Source organism: Podarcis vaucheri (genome assembly GCF_965113315.1).
Source record: "Podarcis vaucheri genome assembly, chromosome: 7".
Taxonomy (NCBI): Eukaryota; Metazoa; Chordata; class Lepidosauria; order Squamata; family Lacertidae; genus Podarcis; species Podarcis vaucheri.
In genome coordinates this window covers 80,725,461-80,749,259 of record NC_138765.1, presented here as the reverse complement: position 1 = coordinate 80,749,259, position 23,799 = coordinate 80,725,461, and the positions used below count along the sequence as shown (strand labels likewise).

The window sequence follows — 23,799 nt, the reverse complement described above, 5'->3', positions numbered from 1 at the left end:
CCGGGAATAACAAGAAGAACAAGAACATCACCACCACCACACTCTGGGCAGCTTCCAGCACATATAAAAATACAGGGGCACCTCGGAAGCCGATCATTTCGCTTTTCAAACGCCGAAAACCCAGGAGTACAGTGGTGCCTTGCAAGACGAAAAGAATCCGTTCTGTGATTCTCTTCGTCTAGTGGTTTTTTCGTCTTGCGAAGCAAGCCCATTGACGGATTAGCGGATTAGCGCTATTAGCGGCTTTTAGCGGCTTATCGGCTTATTGGATCAGCTGATAAACAGCTTAGCAGCTTAGAAAAAGGGGGGAAGGAAAAAAAAACCCGCGGGAACTCGCAAGACATTGCGAAGCAAGCCCATAGGAAATTCGTTTTGCGAAGCACCTCCAAAATGGAAAACTCTTTCGTCTAGCGAGTTTTCCGTCTTGCGAGGCATTCGTCTTGCGGGGCACCACTGTAAATGTTTCCATTTTCAAATGCACCTCAGAAGTCAAATGGCTTCCATTGCATGTTTTTCAATTTTCTCCATCGCATTTGTGCCTCAGTTTTCGAACATTTCGGAAGTCAAACGGTCTTCCGGAACAGATTACATTCAAACATTACAAAATTCCCGATACAGGACAGAAAAGAGAGAAAACTCTCCTTTCCTGCAATTTCCAGCAACTGTGATTCAGAAGCACGGTTGCTTCAAATTGTGGAGTCACTGCGGCTACAGCCACTATCTCCTGTGGCACTATCTCCTGTGGCACTATCTCCAGCATTCAGCTTCATTGGATACCGACAGGCTCTAGTACAGTAGTACCTCGGGTTAAGTACTTAATTCATTCCAGAGGTCCGTTCTTAACCTGAAACTGTTCTCAACCTGAAGCACCACTTTAGCTAATGGGGCCTCCCGCTGCTGCCGTGGTGCCGGAGCACGATTTCTGTTCTCATCCTGAAGCAGAGTTCTTAACCTGAGGTACTATTTCTGGGTTAGAGGAGTCTGTAACCTGAAGCGTATGTAACCTGAAGCATATGTAACCCGAGGTACCATTGTATTATGAGAAACGAAGAAATTCTTTTCTGTATCCACTTTCTCCAAGCTAGGTCTAAATTTTATAAACTTCCATCAAGTCACTTTTGACTCACTTTCTCTCTAAGCTAAAAAGTCCCAAATGCTGTAACCTTCCTCCATAGGGTTTCCCTTGTCCAAACCTTTTCCAACACCACAATATCCTTTCTGAGGTAAGACAACTGAAAATGTACACAGCATTGCAAATGAGGTTGTGCTTCAGGCCCCAGGGGCAGAATCTGGCCCTTCAGACCTTTCTGACTGGCCCCTGGGATAGAGGGGAAAGGCTCTCCCTCACCTTTGAGAATAATCAGATAAGCACTTTTAAAAGGGTACCTGGAGGAGGAGAATGAACTGGGGGAATCTTTGGATGGGCTTCACCATCAGGCCATAAAGAGTCACCCGGTCGACGCTGCCCATCTGCCTCTTCTGCCAAGAGAAGAATCGTCCGCTGTTAATGTGAGGACCTCTGCCTTCCAATTTGGTGGGTCTCCAGCCTCCCACCTTGGAGATAATGCTTGTCGGACTCTCAGCCCAGACAGCAAATTTTCCCTCTCTGGACCCAATGCTGGCATGCAGGAGGTATGGCAGAGCCTATCCTATTCACTGCCGTAACCAACCCTTGCGACAGCATACCCATTTTACAGACTGGGAAAACTGAGGCCAGAAAAGAGCAGCTTGGCCCATGGCTCTCCTAGCCCAGAGCAGACTCAGAACATGAAACTGGTCCTCGCTCATGTCACACCCACACCTTACATTTAGAGCACAGTGTTTCTGCCAAAGAATCCTGGGAACTCTAGTTCACCCCTCCCGCAGCTACAATTCCCAGCTCTTGTAGCAAACTACTGACCTTGAGGAACTCTAGAAAGGCAGGCTTGGTAAGGCAGGCCTTCTTGATCAGGGACATGGCAGTGGTGAAATTGTTGACGTATTCGCTGTAGACATCCAGCACCATAGACTTGGAAAACTGGGGTGGAAGCGGGAAGAGAAAGAGAGAGTTTGCATACCTATTTCGTTCAGAGCAAAGCCATTGTGGCTAGTAGCTATCGACTTCCCTCTCCTCCATGAATAGGTCTGATTTTTTAAAGCACTCTAAGTTGGGGGCCTTTGTCCATGGAGTTTTCTTGGCAGGGATACTGGAGTGACTTGCCAGTTCCTGCTTCAGGTGGATCATGTTTGGTCAAAACTCTCCACTATGACCTGTCCATCTTGGGTGGCCCTGCACGGCATAGCTCATAGCTTCTCTGAGTTATTCAAGCCCCTTCGCCATGGCAAGGCAGTGATCCATGAAGGGTTAGGAAGTGAGAGCTGGACCATAAAGAAGGCTGATCGCTGAAGAATTGATGCTTTCAAATTAAGTTGCTGGAGGAGACTCTTGAGAGTCCCATGGACTGCAAGAAGATCAAACCTATCCATTCTGAAGGAAATCAGCCCTGAGTGCTCACTGGAAGGACAGATCCTGAAGCTGAGGCCCCCATACTTTGGCCATCTCATGAGAAGAGAAGACTCCCTGATGTTGGGGAAGATGGAGGGCACAAGGAGAAGGGGACGACAGAGGACCAGATGGTTGGACAGTGTTCTCGAAGCTACCAGCATGAGTTGGACCAAACTGTGGGAGGCAGTGGAAAACAGGAGTGCCTGGCGTGCTCTGGTCCATGGGGTCACGAAGAGTCGGACATGACTAAACGACTAAACAACAACAACAAAGTTGGGGGCCATCATTGCCTCCTGGAATGTAGGCATTAAACTAAGTTAGTGCCCATTCCATTTGCCCAGACCATCAACGCTGAACTAAAAGGGCTGTTTTCTCCATTTCCATTTGCCTTGACCAAAGATGTTAACCTAGAAGGGCTGCTTTTCTCCATTTCAGATTCCATCCACATCCCTTATAGATTGTCCTTTGAAGCAGCTCAAAGCTTCCGGGGACATTCCACACAGGAGCTATGGACCTACAAGGTGGAGGCTTGAAAGTTGAGGATACTTGGGAAAGGTTGTGGAATGAAAGGATAAAATTTACAGCCTGTAATGCTTTGAAAGAGAAATGATGAAAATGATGTATAGATGGTATATTACACCAGTGAAATTAGCTAAAATGTATGACAAATAATAAATGTTGGAAATGTAAAGAAAAAGAAGGGACATTTTATCATATGTGGTGGGAATGTAAAAAAGTAAAGAACTTCTGGGAAATGATATATAATGAGATAAAAAAGATGTTGAAATATACATTCTTTAAAAAACCAGAAGCATTTTTACTTGGTATTATAGGTCAGGACATTAACAAGCAAGATGTTAAATTGTTTTTATATGCAACAACTGCAGCAAGAGTATTGTTAGCCCAGAAATGGAAACAAGAAGAAATTCCGACGAAAGAAGAATGGGAGACAAAATTAATGGACTATGCAGAATTGGACAAAATGACAGGAAGGATTCAAAACCTGCGGGACCAGAGATTTACAGAAGATTGGAAGAATTATATGAATTATTTGAAGAGCAACTGAAACCAGCAAATTACGCTAGTAGGACTACAAGAAGTTTTGTAAGGAGAAATATACGAAGTGTTACAAAGTAGAAAAAGATAGAGATATTGGTTATGAGTTTGAAATGTAATAGGGAAGATAAGAAATGGATACGGAGAGATTAGATTGGAAAATTTTCAGACAGGATTGATGGGTCAGAAATTTGAATAAGATGTAAAAGTATGTTTATTTACTGTTGAAAATGATATGTTAAAAAAAACCTAATAAATAATTATATTTAAAAAAAATAAAAAATAAAGGTGAGGATACTTGACCCTTCTTCTCCTCCTCCTCCTCCGGGAATGTGATGCCCCTGTCCAGCTGAGTCCTGCAAACACTCACCGAGGCCACAAAGAGGTCGCCGATTTTCTCTGTGGTGTCCCACTCAGCTACGCGCGAAGACAAGGCGATCTGGAACATGGAGTGGCACTGCAGGATCTCTTTGACCCGGAAGAAAACCACCTGGCATTTCCGGAGGCTGAGAACTTTGGGCTCCATCTCCACAAGAGGGTTCCTGTAATCCTGTCAACAGTGGAGACGGGAAGACACTGAGCCGTGAAAAGAAGGTCGCTCCCTGGCAGAGTATTTGCCTTGAATGCACAAGGTCTCTTTACAGTAACAATATGGAAACTAAGGTAAAGGGACCCCTGACCATTAGGTCCAGTCGTTACCGACTCTGGGGTTGCAGCGCACATCTCACTTTATTGGCCAAGGGAGCTGGCGTACAGCTTCCGGGTCATGTGGCCAGCATGACAAAGCCGCTTCTGGCGAACCAGAGCAGCGCATGGAAACGCCGTTTACCTTCCCGCTGGAGTGGTACCTATTTATCTACTTGCATTTTGACGTGCTTTCAAACTGCTAGGTTGGCAGGAGCAGGGACCGAGCAACGGGAGCTCACCCTGTTGCAGGGATTCGAACCGCCGACCTTCTGATCGGCAAGTCCTAGGCTCTGTGATTTAACCCACAGTGCCACCCACAAAGCTACTATGTCATTAAATCTCAAATGAAAAGCTTGGACAACAGCCCGGATTGGAATGATTAACAACTTGGCAGTTGATGTGTCATTAAACTTCAGACAACAGGCTTGGACAGCAGCCCAGATTGGAAGATTGGAACGGAGTCAGGGAAAGCTGCGCTGGCAAATAGACAGTTGAAAAATATATATACACAAATAAAGCTGTATTCAACGGACGAAAGGAAATATGATTTCTGACATGATTGAGAATCGTAGAGCCAGGGACAGAAAACTTTAAAGCATTTAAACTGGGATGTGGAAAATAGGAAAACAACGAGCAGAGGCAGGACTGAAGATTTGGAGATATGCTTCAGAGGTCCAGACTATGGGGAGCACCAAAAAATTAATAATTACAATTTGGATTACAATTTGGTCTTTTTTATTTTATTTTTTTGTTTTAATTGGATTATGATTGGATATGTTGATTGGCCGTTTTTATTGGAAAATTAATAAAAACGATTTTTTAAAAAATGCACAAGGTCTCAATTTCCATCGCCCAGCAGCCTCTCCAGAAAAGGCTAGGAATATCTGCTGCCTGTTACCCTGGAGAGCTGCTGCGAGTCAGTCAGTCATTCAGTTTTATTGCACGTAGCCAAAGGCTGCTGCAATGTACACAGAATCATTTGACAATTAAAAGAAAATATACTGGATTGATACAAAAGACTTAAAACATTTATATTATCAAAACATTACGTACTCTAAACAGAGCTATAAAAGTACCCCAATATACAAATCAAGACATTAAACAATAAAATTCATAAGCTAAAATCATCACATGGCCACTAACATATCAAAAAACAATATCAATTAATACAGTGTGCAATTTATACTCAGAGTTTGGTGACAAAGATATAGCCTGATGTAGATAGATAGGGTCAAATTCATCTCCTTTACAGTTGATGGCTACCTTGGCTATATAATTTGCTCTAATTTTCCTAGCAGCAGTTGCAAAGAATGCTACACACCAGGTCACATACTTATCTGTGTCTGCGAGGAGATATAAAATCAGTCAGAGGGGCTCTGGCCAGGGGACCTTGTCGTTATAGGTGCTAAAAATCTTTCTCTTGCATCATTATATAAGGGGCAGTGCAAGATATAATGCATAAGGTCCTCTACTTCAGGACATCCCCTAATGCAAACACGTTCATTTTTTGGTATGCCTCTGTGTCTCCCATCTCTATAAGCAGAGTTTATTGTATTTAATCGTAACTCTGTAAAAGCTTTCCGAAGTTGTGCAAAAGTCAATTCATTAAAATAAGATGTATGCTCACTGGCCTCTCTAAGTTTAAAATACAATGGGGCGCATGTAGATGTGTACATAGAGTTCAGATCGTTTTTAGTTGCCCAGAAGCTTGAGGACCAGAATCTCTCTTTGCTTTTAGTGAAATGGGAAGAGCTCAGAGGACGACTTTTGCTTGTTTGGGGAAGGGAAAGCGATTTCCTGAGGTGTTTTGTTGTTTTTTAAGCTGATCTCCCAAGAAATGTGTGACTTTCCTGGTTTCCTTGACAGGGCTATAGCTAAGTGGGCAGAACAGCTGCTTGGCTTGCAGAAGGCCCCAGGTTCTATCCCCAATGGCATCTTCAGGTAGGGCTAGGAAAGACGCCTTGTCTGAAACCTTGAAGAGCTGCTGCCAGTCAGTGTAGGCAATACTAAGCTAGATGGACTGACGGTCTGACTTAATACAAGGTGACATTGTTTAAATCAGCCCTCTATTCAGAATAATGAGGACTAGAAACTTGCTTTACCTTAATCACGAAAGGGCCAAAGCTCAGTGGTAAAGCCCTTGCCTTGCACTCAGGATGTCCCAGGCCCAGTCCCTGGCAGCATCTCCCACTGGGGGCAGGGACTGTCCCCTGCCTGAAACCTTGGAGAGCTGCTGCCAGTCAGTGCAGACAACACTAGGGTAGGTGGATTCGATGGCCTGACTTAGTATATGGCAGCTTTTGCTAAGTTTGTGCTCATGTTTGGTGAGAGGACGGGGGAAGCCACTCGCTCAGGCAGGCAAGAGCAGGCAGGGCCAAAAGGTTGATAAAATAATAATTTTATTATTTATATGCCATTCATCTGAGTGGCTTCCCCCAGCCACTCTGGGCAACTCCCAACAAAGAATTGAAAACACAGTTAAACACCAAAAAATTCCCTGAACAGGGCTGCCTTCAGATGCCTTCTAAAAGTCAAATAGATGTTTGACATCTCATGGGAGGGCATTCCACAGGGCAGGTGCCACCTCCGAGAAGGCCCTGTGCCTGGTTCCCTGCTCACGAAGCAGAAAGCTTTCTCACCTGCAAGATCCTCCGCAAGGAGTCGACGTAGCTTCTCTCGCTCTGGACGATGGAGCCCAGAATGTGGCGGCGCACAACCTGTAGAGAGGGGGTCGGATTAGGTGCGGGTGACTCAAGAGAGCATCATGGAGGAGGGAAGAAGAACTGCCGGCTGGGGCAGCATGCAGAGACCAAATAGGTCTATTGGACTGATCAGCACTAAAAAAGGTAATGCTGAAATCAAGTCAAAGGCGACTACAGGGTTAAGGTGCTCATCTCGCTTTCAGGTCGAGGAAGCCGGCGTTTGCCCGCAGACAGCTTTCCAGGTCATATGGCCAGCAGAACTAAACTGCTTCTGGCACAATGGAAACACCGTGACGGAAACCAGAGTGCATGGAAACGCCATTTACCTTCCCACTGCAGCAGTACCTATTAATCTGCTTACATTGGCCTGCTACAGTTGGAGTTCCTCTAAAACCTAAGTGACTTGCCTTTCTATCCAAAACCAACACAATTACATAATTAATTTCAGGGTGCTTCGGTAGGGAAGCTGTTATCGTGGCTTCCTCCAACGACTCCTGGGAACAGAAATTTGTTCAGGGGGCTGGGCATTGCTAAGGGAGACCCCTGCTCATGGAGCTACAATTCCCAGAGTTCCACGGGAAGAGGGATTGGTTGTAAGAGAACTCTGGGCATGTGCAGAGTGCCTTATTTTTCTTCAACTTGGGACTCAAGGATGTGTTGCAGAATATGCCAGTCTGGTAGGAGCACAGTTCTCTTATTATATTCCTTTAGAACAGAAGAGTCCTGCTGGATTAGGGCAATGGCCTACCAAGGACTAATTTATAAAAGGTAAAGGACCCCCGGATGGTTAAGTCCAGTCAAAGGCGACTATGGGGTTGCGGAGCTCATCTCGCTTTCAGGCTGAGGGAGCCGGCGTTTGTCAACAGACAGGTTCCCAGGTCCTATGGCCAGCATGACTCAACTGCTTCTGGTGCAACGGGACACCGTGACAATTGCCAGAGCGCACAGAAATGCCGTTTACCTTCCTGCCACTGTGGTAGCTATTTATCTACTTGCACTGGTGTGCTTTCAAACTGCTAGGTTGGCAGGAGCTGGGACAGAGCAATGGGAGTTCACCCCGTCATGGGGATTTGAACCGCTGATCGGCAAACCCAAGAGGCTCGGTGGTTTACTGGTCAGTTAAAACGTTAAAAATGTGTTAGAAAAGTGTGACACCAGAATGTGATGTAGAGCAGCGATCCCTTGCCAATGTAAATTTGCATTTACATTGCTGCCCCCGTTGTGCAGATTCGAACCGCCAAACTTCCGATCGGCAAGCCCAAGAGGCTCAGTGGTTTAGACCACAGTGCCACCCGCAGCAAGGGGAGCAGAGGGAGACTGAGGCCCAAGGGCCAATTGCGGATCCCGTGGCTATCTTTTCTGGACCGCAGGACCCTATCCCAGACCACGCCTCTCACCAGCCCTGTTTCCCACCCTCCTTGAATGCTTTTCCCCTGGTTGCAAAAGGTGCCCTTTAACTCTGATCATGCCTCTAGATTGTAAAAGAAGCCTTTTTTTACACAGGCGAAATGTGCAGACATTGCTCCACCCATTTTCCCCTTTGGCCCCACCCACTAGTGGCATGCGGCCCTCGGGTGGCTTCCCAGACACAAATGTGGCCCTTGGGTTGGAAAAGGTTTCCTGCCCCGGTCTCTAGATTCTAAGATTTCGGGCAAAAAAAGTCTTTCTCATCACTTGTTAGCGGATCTTTTTTTACAAAAAATATGGATATCCACGGGCCCCTTCTGCATGCCAAGCAGATGCTCTAGCACTGAGCTATATTTTTGGGTCTCTGCAAAAGCCAGAGTTTTCCCCAAAGCACCCAAGGTGGGTGCAGCTTTCCCTCCCTCGAGATGCTCCAAAACTTAAGAATGAGCCACGTTCCCAAGCACTCACCTGCTGAGGGCTTAACCCTTCGGGCATCGGGCCCAACTCGGGAAACAGGTGCTTCAAATCATTCACCGGGACCTCCAGGAATCCCATTTCCTCCTCTTCGGAATCGCCTGGAGGGGACGCATGCAGACACAAGATTCACACAAGGTCATCTCCAGGGCTACTGGCCCTCGCAGGGAGAAACACAACACAATGCGCTGGAAGAATTTTATTGTGGGCAGCCAGGAACAACAAAGCAACAGGGAATATGGAACGGGCATATTCAGACCATTAGGAAGATGAATTTTGCTTCCCCCAGAGGATTCAACACACACTTTCAGGATTGCCAGTCCAGCAACACACCCTTAAAGATTCAGCTGACAACATCAAAGCATTGCTTTTAATGGTTCTAGTCCTCATGGAAGCCTCATGCTCTTTAAAGGGGCTCAGGAAAGAGCCTGTGAGTTGTATCCCACTAAATCCTTCCAGGGTGGCCCCACTGAAACGAAGGGACCCAGGTTAGCCATGTCTGTTAATGGGGTCTAATATGACTCCCTGTGCCCTTGCCTTTAAAAGTTGCTATTCCTTGTTCAACTCTCCTCTCAGAGCCTGCTAGGGACCTCTTGAAAACAACCCTCTATATTTGACACAGAATTCTGCATCCTGGAGCTTTCGCAACCATGTACCCAAAGCAGCTCAAAAGTCCAGAGTAGTAATGCTTCTCAGCTCAACCATGCAAGTTCCAAACTTCCAAGATGCTTTGTAGACCGAGCCAAAATGATAGCGTCCTCCTTTTATTTCTGATGATAGCCGCTCCCATCATCGCATCATCACAGGACGCCTCGCAGCAGGAGGCAGGCGTTTCTGTCCTCCACGATATCATCACAGTCCATTCCTGCCGCGTCTTCCAGAACCCAAGGCTCTGTATTTCGCCTCCCTCTGTTGCATTTACCTTCCTACCAACTCAGGGGGCCAATGGAGCTTCTGCCCAGATTGCAACCCCACAAGGGAAGCTTCAGACCCTCCAAGTGTCCCTATTTTCCAGGGGCAGTCCTGGGTTTACAGAAGCCGTCCTGGTTTCTGATTTAATTCCAGAATGTCCTGCTTTTCCTTAAAGGTAAAGGTAAAGGGACCCCTGACCATTAGGTCCAGTCGCGGACAACTCTGGGGTTGTGGTGCTCATCTCACTTTACTGGCTGAGGGAGCCAGCATACAGCTTCCGGGTGATGTGGCCAGCATGACTAAGCCACTTCTGGCGAACCAGAGCAGCACACGGAAATGCCATTTACCTTCCTGCCGGAGCGGTACCTATTTATCTACTTGCACTCTGACGTGCTTTCGAACTGCTAGGTTGGCAGGAACAGGGACTGAGCAACGGCAGTTCACCTTGTCGTTGGGATTCGAACCACCAAACTTCTGATTGGCAAGCCCTAGTCAGTGGTTTAGACCACAGCACCACCCACGTCCCTTTGCCTTTCCTTAGGTTGTCCCTATTTCCATGGGAGAAATTTTGCAGGGTATGGAATTATATGACCCCCTAAGCCAAGGAGATAAGTAACTATGCAACCTTTAGAAGACATCTGAAGGCAGCCCTGGATAGGGAAGTTTTTAAATGTTTTATTATGTTGGTATATATGTTGGAAGCCACCCAGAGTGGCTGGGGCAACCCAGTAAGATGAGTGGGGTAGAAATAATAAAATTATTGTTGTTATTATTATTATGGAACAGGACGTCTCTATTCTCATCGGAGAAATGTTGGCAGGTGTGAAGGTTTCTCCAGCCTGCTCTGGGGTCAAGGGTCAGCCTGCCTTTTCATGCTGCACCAGGCTGAACATGTGCGCAGACAGCATTTCCCTTCACTGCTTGGGAAGTCACAACTCCCCAGTTCTCCCAACCATGGGAATGGGAAATCAGAATGCCCTCAGAAGGATACAGCAAATGGCAAGGGAGAAAAGGTTTGAGTACACAAGCAACCAGGTTCTTAAGTTAAACTGGCTTTAACCACCTCCGCTTTCATAGAACCATAGAATTGCAGAGCTGGAAGGGACCCCCCCAAGATTAATCTAGTCCATGGGTAGGCAAACTAAGGCCCGGGGGGCAGGATCCGGCCCAATCGCCTTCTAAATCCGGCCCGCGGGTGGTCCGGGAATCAGCGTGTTTTGACATGAGTAGAATGTGTCCTTTTATTTAAAATGTATCTCTGGGTTATTTGTGGGCATAGGAATTCATTCATTTTTTTCTCCCAAAATATAGTCCGGCCCCCCGCAAGGTCTGAGGGACAGTGGACCGGCACCCTGCTGAAAAAGTTTGCTGACCCCTGATTTTAGTCCAACCCCCCTGCAATGCAGGAATCTAAGCTAAAGCATCCATGACATAAGAAGATGAGAAAAACACCTTTCAGTCCCAGACCCCGACAGCAAGCAAAACTTGCCTGCTGAGTCATCTCCGAGCGGCACATGACAAAACCCAGATTTATTTTTATTTTCTTTGGGGGTGCCAGAGAGGGGTAAACTGCAGCGGCTGATGGGACCACTGAGCTTGGCTCTTTGCTGAAGGAGGAAGCCTGAGTCAAACATAAATAAATGCAAGGGGCCTTACCTGAAAGAGACGAAGAGGAGGAGGAGGAGGAAGAGGAACGGATGATGATGAAGTCCCGGTTGGACCGGTGCCGTTTACGCCACATCTCACCCTTCAGGGGTGCCGCTCGCCCGACCCTCCACCCCGTCCCACCAAACCCTCTAGCCAGCCTCGACTGACTGTCCCCAAACTTCCTCTTTCTCCGAGCTCAGGGCAATCTCTAGTTCCCACTCGCGTGCGGGGAGATCTTGGCAAAGGGGTCTCCGGCAGAAGAAAGGTTGCATCGCAGCCAGCTGCAAGGAGGAGCTGGCAAATGAGAAGGGGCGGAGGGCAAAAGGAGGAAGAGTAGCGGAGGGTGTTAGCTGCCCAGGGAGGGGTGGGGATCGGAGGGCACCAGAAATAGACCAGCAAAGGGTGACCTTTTCCTTCCCTAATTTTGGAACAGCTGCTCGGATGGGACAGCAGCCATGCGGGGAGGAAGGGTTCGGGACGGAAACAGCCGGCGGGGCAGACAGGGAAAGTGCTGGGCTGGAGCGGGGCATGAATGGAGAACCTCGCAACCCCCACCAGCAGAGGAAAATATTTTGGAGAGGGACAAAGCGGCAGACCCACCCGACGCAGTGAAGGTAGCAAAAATCGCATCAGCGGCTAAATTACCTTCTGCCAAAGACACGGTCAGTTTGCAAAATTGAGGTTCCCTACGAGGACCCCAGGCGTTCGGACTATATGACCATTAGGGTCCCCCTTCCAATTGTCCAGCTCTATGCTTCAGGGGATGCGGGTGGTGCTGTGGGCTAAACCACAGAGCCTAGGACTTGCCGATCAAAAGATCGGCGGTTCAAATCCCCGCGATGGGGTGAGCTCCCGTTGCTTGGTCCCTGCTCCTGCCAACCTAACAGTTCGAAAGCACGTCAAAGTGCAAGTAGATAAATAGGTACCGCTCCAGCGGGAAGGTAAACGGCGTTTCCGTGCGCTGCTCTGGTTCGCCAGAAGCGGCTTAGTCATGCTGGCCACATGACCCGAAGCTGTACGCCGGCTCCCTCGGCCAATAAAGCGAGATGAGCGCCGCAACCCCAGAGTCGACTATGACTGGACCTAATGGTCAGCGGTCCCTTTACCTTTACCTTTACCTGTATGCTTCTGTTATTTTCTGCCCTCCAGATGCAAAGGGGTATTAAATGCAACTGCATTCTAAAGATCTCCCCTACCTGTCTTCTACCAATAAAAACAATAAAAATAATGGAAGGTGCTTGGGTGAAGGAGGGGCCTGGAAGCTCTTAAAATTGACCCCCAGAAATCATTTCCTAATGGACCATGTAACAGAAGTCAAAGAGAAGAAGGGGTGTAACTCAGGGCTGGAGCACTTGCTTGGCATGCAGAAGGGACCAGGATCAATCTCTGGCGGCATCTCCAGGTAGGCCTGGGACATGGGGGGAGCCTGCCTCAAACCCTGGAGAGCTGCTGCCAGCCAGTGCTGACCACTGTTCTGACAGCTTCCTCTCTTTCTGTTGAAACAAGGTCTTTAATCCAAACCAGGCTGACCCCTGACTCCAGAGCAGGCTGGAGCAACCTTCATAAAAGGTAAAAGGACCCCTGACCATTAGGTCCAGTCGTGGCTGACTCTGGGGTTGCAGTGCTCATCTCGCTTTATTGGCCAAGGGAGCCGGCGTACAGCTTCCGGGTCATGTGGCCAGTATGACTAAGCCGCTTCTGGTGAACCAGAGCAGAGCACGGAAACGCTGTTTACCTTCCCGCCAGAGCAGTACCTATTTATCTACTTGCACTTTGACGTGCTTTTGAACTGCTAGGTTGGCAGGAGCAGGGACCAAGTAACGGGAGCTCACCCTGTCGGGATTCAAACCGCCGACCTTCTGATCAGTAAGTCCTAGGCTCTGTGGTTTAACCCACAGCGCCACCTGCGTCCCTTGTAGCAACCTTCATACCTGCCAACATTTCTCCGATGAGAATAGGGACATCCTATTCAATAATAATAATAATTCTATTTTTACCCCACCCATCTGACTGGGTTGCCTGAGCCATTCTGGGCGGCTTCCAACATACAGTGGTACCTTGGTTCTCAAACTTAATCCGTTCTTGGGGTCCATTTGACTCTCAAAACCATTTGAAAACCAAGGCACAGCTTCCGATTGGCTGCAGGAGCTTCCTGCGGAAGCGGAAGGTGTGTCAGACATTCAACTTCCAAAAAACATTTGCAAACCGGAACACTTACTTCTGGGTTTGCGGCATTTGGGTGCCAATTTGTTCGGCAACTAAGCAGTTCGAGAACCAAGCTACCACTGTGTATAAAAACATAATAAAACATTAAACTTTTTTTTAAACTTCCGTATACAGGACTAACCCCTTCATATGTCTTCTAAAAGGTTGTATCTCCTTGGCTTGGAGGTCGGACAACTCCATACCCATTTCTATGATGAAAATAGGGACGTGTTAAGGAAAAGCGGGACATTCCAGGATCAAATCCGAAACCGGGACGGCTTCTGCAAATCTGGGACTGCCTCTGGATAATAGGAACACTTGGAGGGTCCAGAAACAGCAAAGGAAAAAAGGCAGGCAAGTCCTTGCCCCGAAGATCTGACATTCCAAAATCCGAAGGCTGCCAAAGCAGCGAACTATGGAAAGCAAGGGTTGGCACATCAACAAAGATCATGAGCTCTAGCCACAGGTGTGCCTCTATGCAGCGGCTGGCACAAGCAACTACGAGGTCCGCACCTGCAACTAGAAGGCGCAACCAGATCTGCGCACAGTAAGCAAGGGTTCAAGCTCGCTCGCCACTGCCTGATGGAGAGGTGCTGGGGCCCTCAGTGTCACTGGGAAGCCAAGCTCCCCAACAACAAAGCCCACTCTCTTTTAGAATCACAGAATTGCAGCGTCGGAAGGGACCCACAAAAGGTCCGCATCTGTAAGACCTCGATTATTCTGTGTGGCAGCATCTTCACTTCGGAACTCCCTGCCTATTGAGATCAAGCAGAAGGCTTCCCTGCAGCGCACTTTTAGGTGCCTGCTAAAAGCATTCTTGTTCAGTCAGGCCCGTGCGGATATATGCTTAGAAAGTTGAGGTGGTCATTAAATCTGCTTTGCTATTTTAAATTTTTGCAAGTTTTAAAGTTCCATGGGGAAGGCTTAGCAACACAATAACACAATTAAAGTTTTAAAGTTAAAAGCAATAACTGAAATGCAATAAATGCCTTCTGCGCCCTAAAACATTTCCATTCTGCCAGGGCTATCGCACGTGATTAAGAATACAGCACATCCTTCCAAAATGGTTTCAAAGATCCTGGTTTTTAACTTTTTTTTTATACGCTCTCTAAAGCAGGGCTTCATGTTCTTATTTACTGTAAACCTCTTTGTTTGGGTTTTTTTTAAATGATAATAATAATAATAATAATAATAATAATAATAATAATAATAATAATTTATTTAAATCCCGCCCTCCCCAGCCGAAGCCGGGCTCAGAGCGGCTACCAACAGTAAAATAATACAGCATTCTAAAAGCATTTCATTATAAAATCAGTTCAAATCAAATTAATGGCAACCATTGGGCTAGAGTTCTGTGAGGATTGCCAAAGGAGGGAGTCAGGCTGTGCCCTGGCCAAAGGCCTGGTGGAACAGCTCCGTCTTGCAGGCCCTGCGGAAAGATGTCAAGTCCCGCAGGGCCCTAGTCTCTTGTTTCAGAGTGTTCCACCAGATCAGGGCCACAGCCAAAAAAGCCCTGGCTCTAGTTGAGGCCAGCCTAACCTCCCTGTGGCCCGGGACCTCCAATATATTTTTGTTTGAAGACCGTAAGTTCCTCTGTGGGACATACCAGGAGAGGCGGTCCCATAGGTACGAGGGTCCTAGGCCGTATAGGGCTTTAAAGGTTAAAACCAGCACCTTAAGCTGATCCTGTACTCCACCGGGAGCCAGTGCAGCTGGTATAGCACCGGGTGAATGTGATCCCGCAGCGAGGACCCCATAAGGAGTCTCGCCGCGGCATTCTGCACCCGCTGGAGTTTCTGGGTCAGTCTCAAGGGCAGCCCCACGTAGAGCGAGTTACAATAATCCAGTCTGGAGGTGACCGTCGCGTGGATCACAGTGGCTAGGTCAGGGCGAGAGAGGTAAGGAGCCAACTGCTTAGTTTGGTGGAGATGAAAAAATGCTGCCTTTCTTATAGCTGCAATCTGTGCCTCCATGGAAAGGGAGGTGTCGAAGATAGTAGTATGGAAATATTTTTTATAAACAAAATAAATACAGAGGGTCTCTGAGGACACACAGAGTGCCTATGCTCTAGGCCACTAGTTGCAATGTGTTCTGGCTGCGGGAGGTCGAAGTGGTCCTCTGTGTTTGTGTACGTGGTGGGGAGCATGGCTTCCAGATTCCCCCCTCCCCCCCAATAGCAACACCACCCTGCTTTTGGCAGCCTCTGCAAAAACAATAGCACTCTCGAGCATGTGCAAAGTGTGCGGGTTCCGGGGGGGGGCAACCCCCAGCAAGGCCCTCTTCACTAGCAGAGGCAAGCTAAGACACAGAAGCTCACACACTACAAAACTCCACTGCAAATCATGCTACCTCGTCTCGAATGGAGACAGGATCCGGGAGGGCAAGAGGCCCCCAGATCCGTACCTCTGTCCACGGACAGCTTGTGGGCTTTGGAGAGCTCCCCAGTCCAGGACAAAGAGCGCTTCCTGCCTGGCACCATGGCGCTCCTGCCTGGCTCCCCGTCCCCTACAGCCAGGGAAACATCACGAGAAAAACAGAAAGAAAATACTGTGTTTACTCTCCTCTCCCCTTCCTTACACAGCCAGGCATGCTTGTACACAGTACACAGCCACTGGGGAGGAGAGCAGCAAGCCCAAAGGGATTTTTGCCCCCCACCCCAAACCAGCAAAGGACAAAGTGGGTGCTTGTCTCGCAGGGTGCAGCTTCAGACGGCACCAGCCCTAGCTGCGTTCCAGTTGCATATATATGCATGTATTTGCCCTGGTTAAGTCAGTGAAGCTACAAGAGGAAAGAAACATGAAAAACCCAAGCAAGTTCCGCTTGTTCCCAGTTGTTCGTTTTGCCCAAGTAAGCAGATCTTGCAAGGAGGTACATCCCCAAGGATGTTTCGCAACTGCCCAGAGAGGGAAGTGGGGTTTTGTAGCCTCAGGAGCCCTGCGGCTGGGAATCCTCCTTGTGAACTCAGCGTGGCACACGCAAGGGAAAGGATCGCTGTACTTTCCGTGTGTGTGTGTGTGTGTGCATGAGAGAGACAGACAAACAAACTAACAGACAGACAGAATTGGGGCAAACAGCTGATATGAGCCCCATCTGCACCATGCAGCAAATAAACCTGTTGTTTATTTGTTTGTTTGTTTGTTTTTATTAAAGATTTCCTTGTGAAACAAACAATTTTAGTTACACGGCTGCAGCTCTGCGTAGATGTTGTGAAAATAAATGAATGAACACAGAGTCGTTTGGGGGTGAGGAACAATCAGAAGAGACTGTCAGAGATGACATGTAAGCTTCCTGGAACCGAGTAAAGATGGCAGAGGGCTTAAAAGGCTCTTTCTGTGCTGGACTTTACTGCTGCTAAAAGGGCTTTATAAGCCCTCTCTCTATTAGGCTCTGGGAAGGTTGCATGAGGCTTCTGGAAGGCTGCATAGGATTCCGGCAAAATCTCGCAGGTAAGATAGGTAGAGTCATGTGGGAGAGGTTCGGGGGGGGTGTCTTCCTGACTTTCCGTGCTTTTGCCTTTGCCCGGACGTAACCCCCATGTAAGTTGTGGGCCTACCAAAGGTGTCGTGGGCTTTGAAGTCGAACTCGGAACGAAAGGGAGAAACAGGCGAAGAGGAAGGCACGTTTGGCAAACCCTCACCGTGATCAACTCCCACCCGTAAACCTATGTCCCCACTGTGGAAGGACATGTGGATCCATAATTGGCCTCAACGGCCACTTACGGACTCACTGTTAAGACCATGTTTATGGAAGACAATCATACCTGGCTACGAGGGATCGCTGAAGAAAGAAAGAAAGAAAGAAAGAAAGAAAGAAAGAAAGAAAGAAAGAAAGAAAGAAAGAAAGAAAGAAAGCCACTGAAATTCATGTGGATCCTCTGGTAATATCAATGAGTAAAACTTAGTTGACCCTCCCAGACATGCATGGCCTCACAGTGGTGCCAGAGTTTGGGCTGCCAAGCCAGGAATCACCATGATCAACTCCTGCCCGGAAACCTAGGTCCCCACAGTGGCAGTGCTCCCTGCTTCAGCACCGGGAGTGGTGTACATCCTGGGGCGTGCGCAGCAAGTGGCGCAAGTCCCAGGGGTCCGCAGCAAGCAGCGAGTGTCTTGGGGGGGTGGCGAGCACTGAGCGTCCTGGGGGGCAGGGGCGGCCGCGGTGGCACACGCACACAAACGGGATGGCACCCAGGGTGGGCTGCTTCCCCCGCCCCCACCTTCGTCTGCCAGTGGGTCCGCACTGTGGAAGGACGTGAGGATCCAGAATGGGCCTCCACAGTCACTTATGGACTCACTGTTAAAACCGTGTTTATGGAAGACAACCTTACTCGGCTACGAGGGAAAGAAGAAGAAGAAGAAGAAGAAGAAGAAGAAGAAGAAGAAGAAGAAGAAGAAGAAGAAGATACACCACCACCAGTGATTTTCTTCTCAGGGGGAAAAGGTGCCGTTACTGTGTACGCTTGAGTACCACCAGAAAAAAAACATTGCTTCCCCTAAAGATGATGAGAGAAGGCAGAATGGATAAGCACCTACTTTGCCTCTGTCTTAACCCAAAGGGAAAGCAATGCCCAACCTGGTTATAACAGAATAAATGATGCAAGGAGGGGGGCTGTGGCCCAAGATAGGAAAAGAAGTAGTAAGGGAACACCTAGCTATTTTAAATGAATTCAAATCTCCAGGGCCTGTTGAGCAACACCCAAGGGTACGAAAAGGAGCTCGCGGATGTAATCTCAGAGCCTCTGTGTATAATCTGTGACAATTCTGGGAGAAGGTGCGAGATCCCTGCAGACTGGAGGTGGGGAAATGGCGTCCCCTTCGGACAGAAGGCGCAGGCTGATGGGCCGAACCCAAAGCATGCTCACCAAGAGTCCCTCATCATCCAGGGAAGAAAAAAGCAAAACTACCTCAGCCTCTTTGGAAGAAAGGGGGATATAAAACATAGCAAGAAGAAACATAATAAATATGTTCCCTCGACACATTTAGAAAACATCAAGGGCCAGAGGGATTCGTAAGACGGTGTAGGATAATGCAAGATTTTTAGTTTTTTTAAAAAGCCTTTACAGTGGTACCTCAGGTTACAGACGCTTCAGATTACAGACTCCGCTAACCCAGAAATAGTACCTCGGGTTCAGAACTTTGCTTCAGGATGAGAACAGAAATTGTGCTCCGGCGGCGCGGCAGCAGCAGGAGGCCCCATTAGCTAAAGTGGTGCTTCAGGTTAAGAACAATTTCAGGTTAAGAATAGACCTCCGGAACGAATTAAGTACTTAACCTGAGGTACCACTGTACAGTCATACCTCGGGTTAAATATGCTTCAGGTTGAGCGTTTTCAGGTTACGCTCTGCGGCGACCCGGAAGTAACGGAATGCGTTACTTCCGGGTTTCGCCCGCTCGCGCATGCGCAGACGCTCAAAATGACGTCACGTGCATGCGCGGAAGCAGTGAAACGTGAGCCGCACACACACAGTCATATGTTACGTTCTACTCAGGATGCGAACGGGGCTCCAGAACGGATCCCGTTTGCATCCAGAGGTACCACTGTACAGCTACAACCATTGTGCTAGACACTCAACCCCTAAGTAGGACAGTGGGTTTTTATTTTATTTTTAGGAACGGGTGTGTGTGCAGTGGTGGAGCTTCATGCTCCGGCACCGGGGGGTGGGGAGCAGGCAAGGGTGGGGCTGGCGTGCATCCCAGGGGCGTGGCACGCCACCTGTGGGGGCATGGCACCCAGCGCGGGCGTGGTGGCAGCCACGATGGGACCCCACCAGGATCACGCTGCCAGGGGCAGTGGACTGCCCCCACACTCCTCTTCCTCTACCAGTGGGTGGGTGTGCTGAGTTCTCTTTAGACACCCCATGGCTCCATGGGCATAGCTGCCCCACCCCCTAAGGTAAATAAACAAAAATGCTGTTTTTTTCGCTCTATAAGACACACCAGACCACAAGACGCACCTAGTTTTTGGAGCAGGAAAACAAGAAAAAAAACATTCTGAATCTCAGAAGCCAGAACAGCAAGAGGGATTGCTGCGCAGTGAAAGCAGCGATCCCTCTTGCTGTTCTGGCTTCTGGGATAGCTGCGCAGCCTGCATTCTCTCCATACGACGCACACACATTTCCCCTTACTTTTTAGGAGGGAAAAAGTGAGTCTTATAGAGCAAAAAATACGGTACTTAACTAACCGATCAATCGTGCAGTGGATAACTCAGTTCTGCCTCCTTGCTAACATGAATCCTGCCCTCCCTAACATAAACCCTGACGACGCCCATGCATGAGTCTTATGCTATTTTTAAGAGCAGGATGTTTTGCTGCAGCAGAAGCCACATGACAAGAACCATTACTGTGACGTGCGCACACACCAAAATTCATCGTCCTCTCTGCGGCGCACGGGAGTTTTTCTCAGTGACTCAATGGAAGTGGTTGTGATGGAGACAGAAGCAGGATGTGAATGTATGACTCAACCTCTGAAGTGAAACGAAAGGGAAAGTGTCTGGGAATTCCAGACGGGGAGAGACCAAACCTGAGAAACTTAAGAAGAGCTTTGCCACCGGATCAGGCCAGCAACTTGTTCCCACGGTGGCCAACTAGGTTTCCCCAATGAGACCTGAGGACAACAGCAACACTCCCCAGTTGCAATTCCCAGCAATGCTAGCCATTATTATTATCATTATTATTATTATTATTATTATTATTATTATTATTATTATTAATTAAATTTGTATACAGTGGTAACCTTGGGTTAAGTACTTAATTCGGTCCGAAGGTCCTTTCTTAACCTGAAACTGTTCTTAACCTGAAGCACCACTTTAGCTAATGGGGCCTCCCGCTGCTGCTGTGCGATTTCTGTTCTCATCCTGAAGCAAAGTTCTTAATCCAAGGTATTATTTCTGGGTTAGCGGAGTCTGTAACCTGAAGCGTCTGTAATCTGAAGCATCTGTAACCCGAGGTACCACTGTACTGCCTTATACCCGCAGGTCTCAAGGTGGTTACAACATAAAATCGCAATATAAAAATACCAAATACCGTATTTTTCGCTGTATAGGACACACTTTTTCCCCTTCAAAAATGAAGGGGAAATGTGTGTGCGTCCTATGGAGCGAAGACGCCATAGCCCCGTGACCCTCTCCCGGCTGGAGAGGTGACGCGTGGCTATGGCAGGAACCTCTACAGCCCTGTGTCACCTCTCCAGCCGGGAGAGCACGCGCGCGGGGCTAAAGCAGCCCCCCACGACCCTCTCCCGGCTGCAGAGGTGACGCGCGGCTATAGAGGCTCCTGCCATAGCCGCGCGTCACCTCTCCAGCCGGGAGAGCGCGTGCGGGGCTAAAGAAGCCATAGCCCCACGACCCTCTCCCGGCTGGAGAGGTGACGCGCGGCTATGGCAGGAGCCTCTCCGCTGCGCCTTTCCACTGCTCCCTGACCTGCTCTTTAGGGCTGGTGGTGGGCTTCCCCCCGCCAGCCCCAAAGAGCAGGTCGAAAGGAACCTGAAGCCTGGAGAGCGAGAGGGGTCAGTGCACACCGACCCCTCTCGCTGTCCAGGCTTCCAAGGTAGCTGCCTGAACGCACCTTAAACCGCACCTTGTTTTAGAGCGGGAAAACAAGAGGGGGAAAGTTCTCCCCCTCTCTGTGCAGCGCCTCCTGCCGCTTCACTGAAGGGGCGCTGGGCAGAGAGGGGGAGAATTTTTTTTTCTTGTTCTCCCCCCTCTAAAACAAAGTGCATCCTATTGTCCGGTGCGTCCTATGGTGCGAAAAATACGGTACATAATAAAAATAATAACAAAACTATTCAATAATCCCCCCCAACACATTTCAGAAGGGCATTGGATATCAATCAGCCAAAGGCCTGGTTAAAAAGGAACATTTTTGCCTGATGCCTAAAGCTGTACAATGAAGGCGCCAGGCGAACTTCCCTGGGGAGAGCATTCCACAGACGGAGGCCCGCCGCAGAGAAGGCCCCGTTCTTGTGTTGCCACCCTCTGGACCTCTAGAGGAGGAGGCACATGAAGAAGCGCCTCAGAAGATCTCAGGGCCTGGGTATGTTCATATGATGTTCATATTGTTTTATAGATATGAATGCTGTCGTACTTTGTGAATCCTATAATACGATCTTTGGTGTAACTGTGATGTTTAGCTTATTTTTTAGGGGTTGTTTTGCTAATAGCGTTACACAGATGGTAATTGTTTTATTTGGGATTTGGGATTGTTTTACTGATGATCTGTTATGTTTTCCATACGATTTACACTGTATTCGTGATGTTCCATTATCTTATTTTTATCTTTTGTTTATAAGCCGCTTTGGGATTTATTTGAATAAATAAAAAGTGGCATAGAAATAGAATACAGCGGTACCTCGGATTAAGAACTTAATTCGTTCTAGAGGTCCGTTCTTAACCTGAAATTGTTCTTAACCTGAAGCACCACTTTAGCTAATGGGACCTCCCACTGCCGCCACGCCACCGCCGCACGATTTCTGTTCTCATCCTGAAACAAAGTTCTTAACCCAGGATACTATTTCTGGTTTAGCAGAGTCTGTAAGCTGAAGCGTATGTAACCTGAAGCATATGTAACCTGAGGTACCACTGTAATAGAATAGAAATGGAGAGAGGCGGTCCTTGAGGCATTGCGGTCCTGAGGCATCAGTGGAGGGAGAGCATAGCCATCGTGGTTTGTGGCCTCTGAGCATCCCGTCCTCCATCAGGGAGACAGAGCGTGCCAAGTTTCTTGGAAAGAAGCCATGGCTAGCCATCAAAATGGGTGGAAAGTTCATTCAGGATAGGGAAAGGAGAGCCCTTCCTGAAGGCATCTGATTGGTTAGCATGGGGGAAAGGATTCTGGACTGGAGAGGTCTTTGCTGCGATCCAGCAGGGCTCTTGGGTCCTTTGCACTAAGTCACCCAAGAAAGCACGGCTAACACTAACAGAAAGAAATGTTACCTGGAACATCCTTCCTGTTCAAGAAAGTCCTCATGACGGCAATCTTGGTCTTCTCGAGACCATCCTTCGTGCCACTCTTGGCCGCTTTCATCAGCTGGGTCATCTGCGAGGAACCAGGTGCAGAAGGAGAGAAATCAGCACAAGAACGTAAGGAGGACCTGGGCCGGATCATGCCCAGCGCCCATCTCATCCAGCAATCAACTTCTTTTCAAAAAATTTCACAATTCAAAGTGTTGGGGCTGACCTTACAAGCCCTAAACCAGGCTTCCACAAACTCAGCCCTCCAGATGTTTTGAGACTACAATTCCCATCATCCCTCACCACTGGTCCTGCTAGCTAGGGATCATGGGAGTTGCAGGCCAAAAACATCTGGAGGGCTGAGTTTGAGGAAGCCTGCCCTAAATGGCCTCGACCCAGTATACCTGAAGGAGCATCTCCACCCCATCGTTCAGCCCGGACACTGAGGTCCAGCTCCGATGGCCTTCTGGCGGTTCCCTCCCTGTGAGAAGTGAGGTTACAGGGAACCAGGCAGAGGGCCTTCTCGGTGGTGGCGCCCGCCCTGTGGAACGCCCTCCCATCAGATGTCAAGGAAATAAACAGCTCTCTGACTTTTAGAAGACATCCGAAGGCAGCCCTGTTTAGGGAAGTTTTTTATGTTTGATGTTTTATCGTGTTTTTAATATTCTGTTGGGAGCTGCCCAGGGTGGCTGGGGAAACCCAGCCAGATGGGCGGAGTATAAATAAATACATTATTATTATTATTATTATTATTATTATTATTGCTGCAGCGGTCACCCAGACGCCACAAAGGGTATTCTGCAAGTGGGATTTGAGCACCAGAGCCTTTTCCTCCTCTGGTGGTCTCCAGCAACTGGGATTCAGAAGCATAGCTGCCGCCACCTGTGGATCAGGCCATCAGCCCATCTAGCAGAGCATCCTGTTCTCACAGGTGGTTGCAGGAAGCCCAAGAGGCAGGCATGAGGGCGGCAGCCCTCTGCCACTGTTACTCATAAGAAGACCCAGTGCAGATGGAAGAGGTCAATGGCCTGTCGGGTCCCTCTCAGCCTGTTCTCATGGTTTGTCAACCGGATGCCCCTGTTGGGAAACCTGAAAGCAGGATTCGAACGCAAAATCAAACTCTCTCCTCCTGCAGCTCCCAGCAGTTCAGATGCAATTCAGACTTAGTAAAGGTAAAGGGTAAAGGGACCCCTGACCATTAGGTCCAGTTGTGACCAACTCTGGGGTTGCGGCGCTCATCTCGCTTATTGGCCGAGGGAGCTGGCATACAGCGTCCGGGTC

The 23,799-nt window shown here is 48.5% G+C and overlaps 1 protein-coding gene and 1 long non-coding RNA gene across 8 annotated transcripts in view; one reads left to right on the top strand and one right to left on the bottom strand.

Annotated features, from left to right (window-relative positions):
* The window catches only part of ARHGEF10L (Rho guanine nucleotide exchange factor 10 like), a 129,979-nt gene that overhangs the window by 69,617 nt on the left and 36,563 nt on the right, over positions 1–23,799 (bottom strand). For 4 of the 7 annotated variants that reach the window (XM_082229798.1, XM_082229795.1, XM_082229797.1 and 1 more), the window contains 7 exons: positions 22,501–22,603; positions 15,979–16,080; positions 8,806–8,912; positions 6,868–6,945; positions 3,912–4,091; positions 1,901–2,017; positions 1,387–1,479 (listed from right to left, as the gene is read on the bottom strand). In XM_082229798.1, coding sequence (XP_082085924.1) covers positions 1,387–1,479; positions 1,901–2,017; positions 3,912–4,091; positions 6,868–6,945; positions 8,806–8,912; positions 15,979–16,080; positions 22,501–22,603 — 780 coding nt within the window. Of the gene's footprint in view, positions 1–1,386; positions 1,480–1,900; positions 2,018–3,911; positions 4,092–6,867; positions 6,946–8,805; positions 8,913–11,379; positions 11,480–15,978; positions 16,081–22,500; positions 22,604–23,799 lie in introns of those variants that run through there. The other 3 variants (XM_082229800.1, XM_082229799.1, XM_082229801.1) reach the window with 2 other exon arrangements.
* On the top strand, positions 11,843–14,466 carry LOC309536543. The gene is made up of 2 exons (XR_014221601.1): positions 11,843–12,032; positions 13,740–14,466. It is a non-coding gene; the product is annotated as an uncharacterized lncRNA (long non-coding RNA).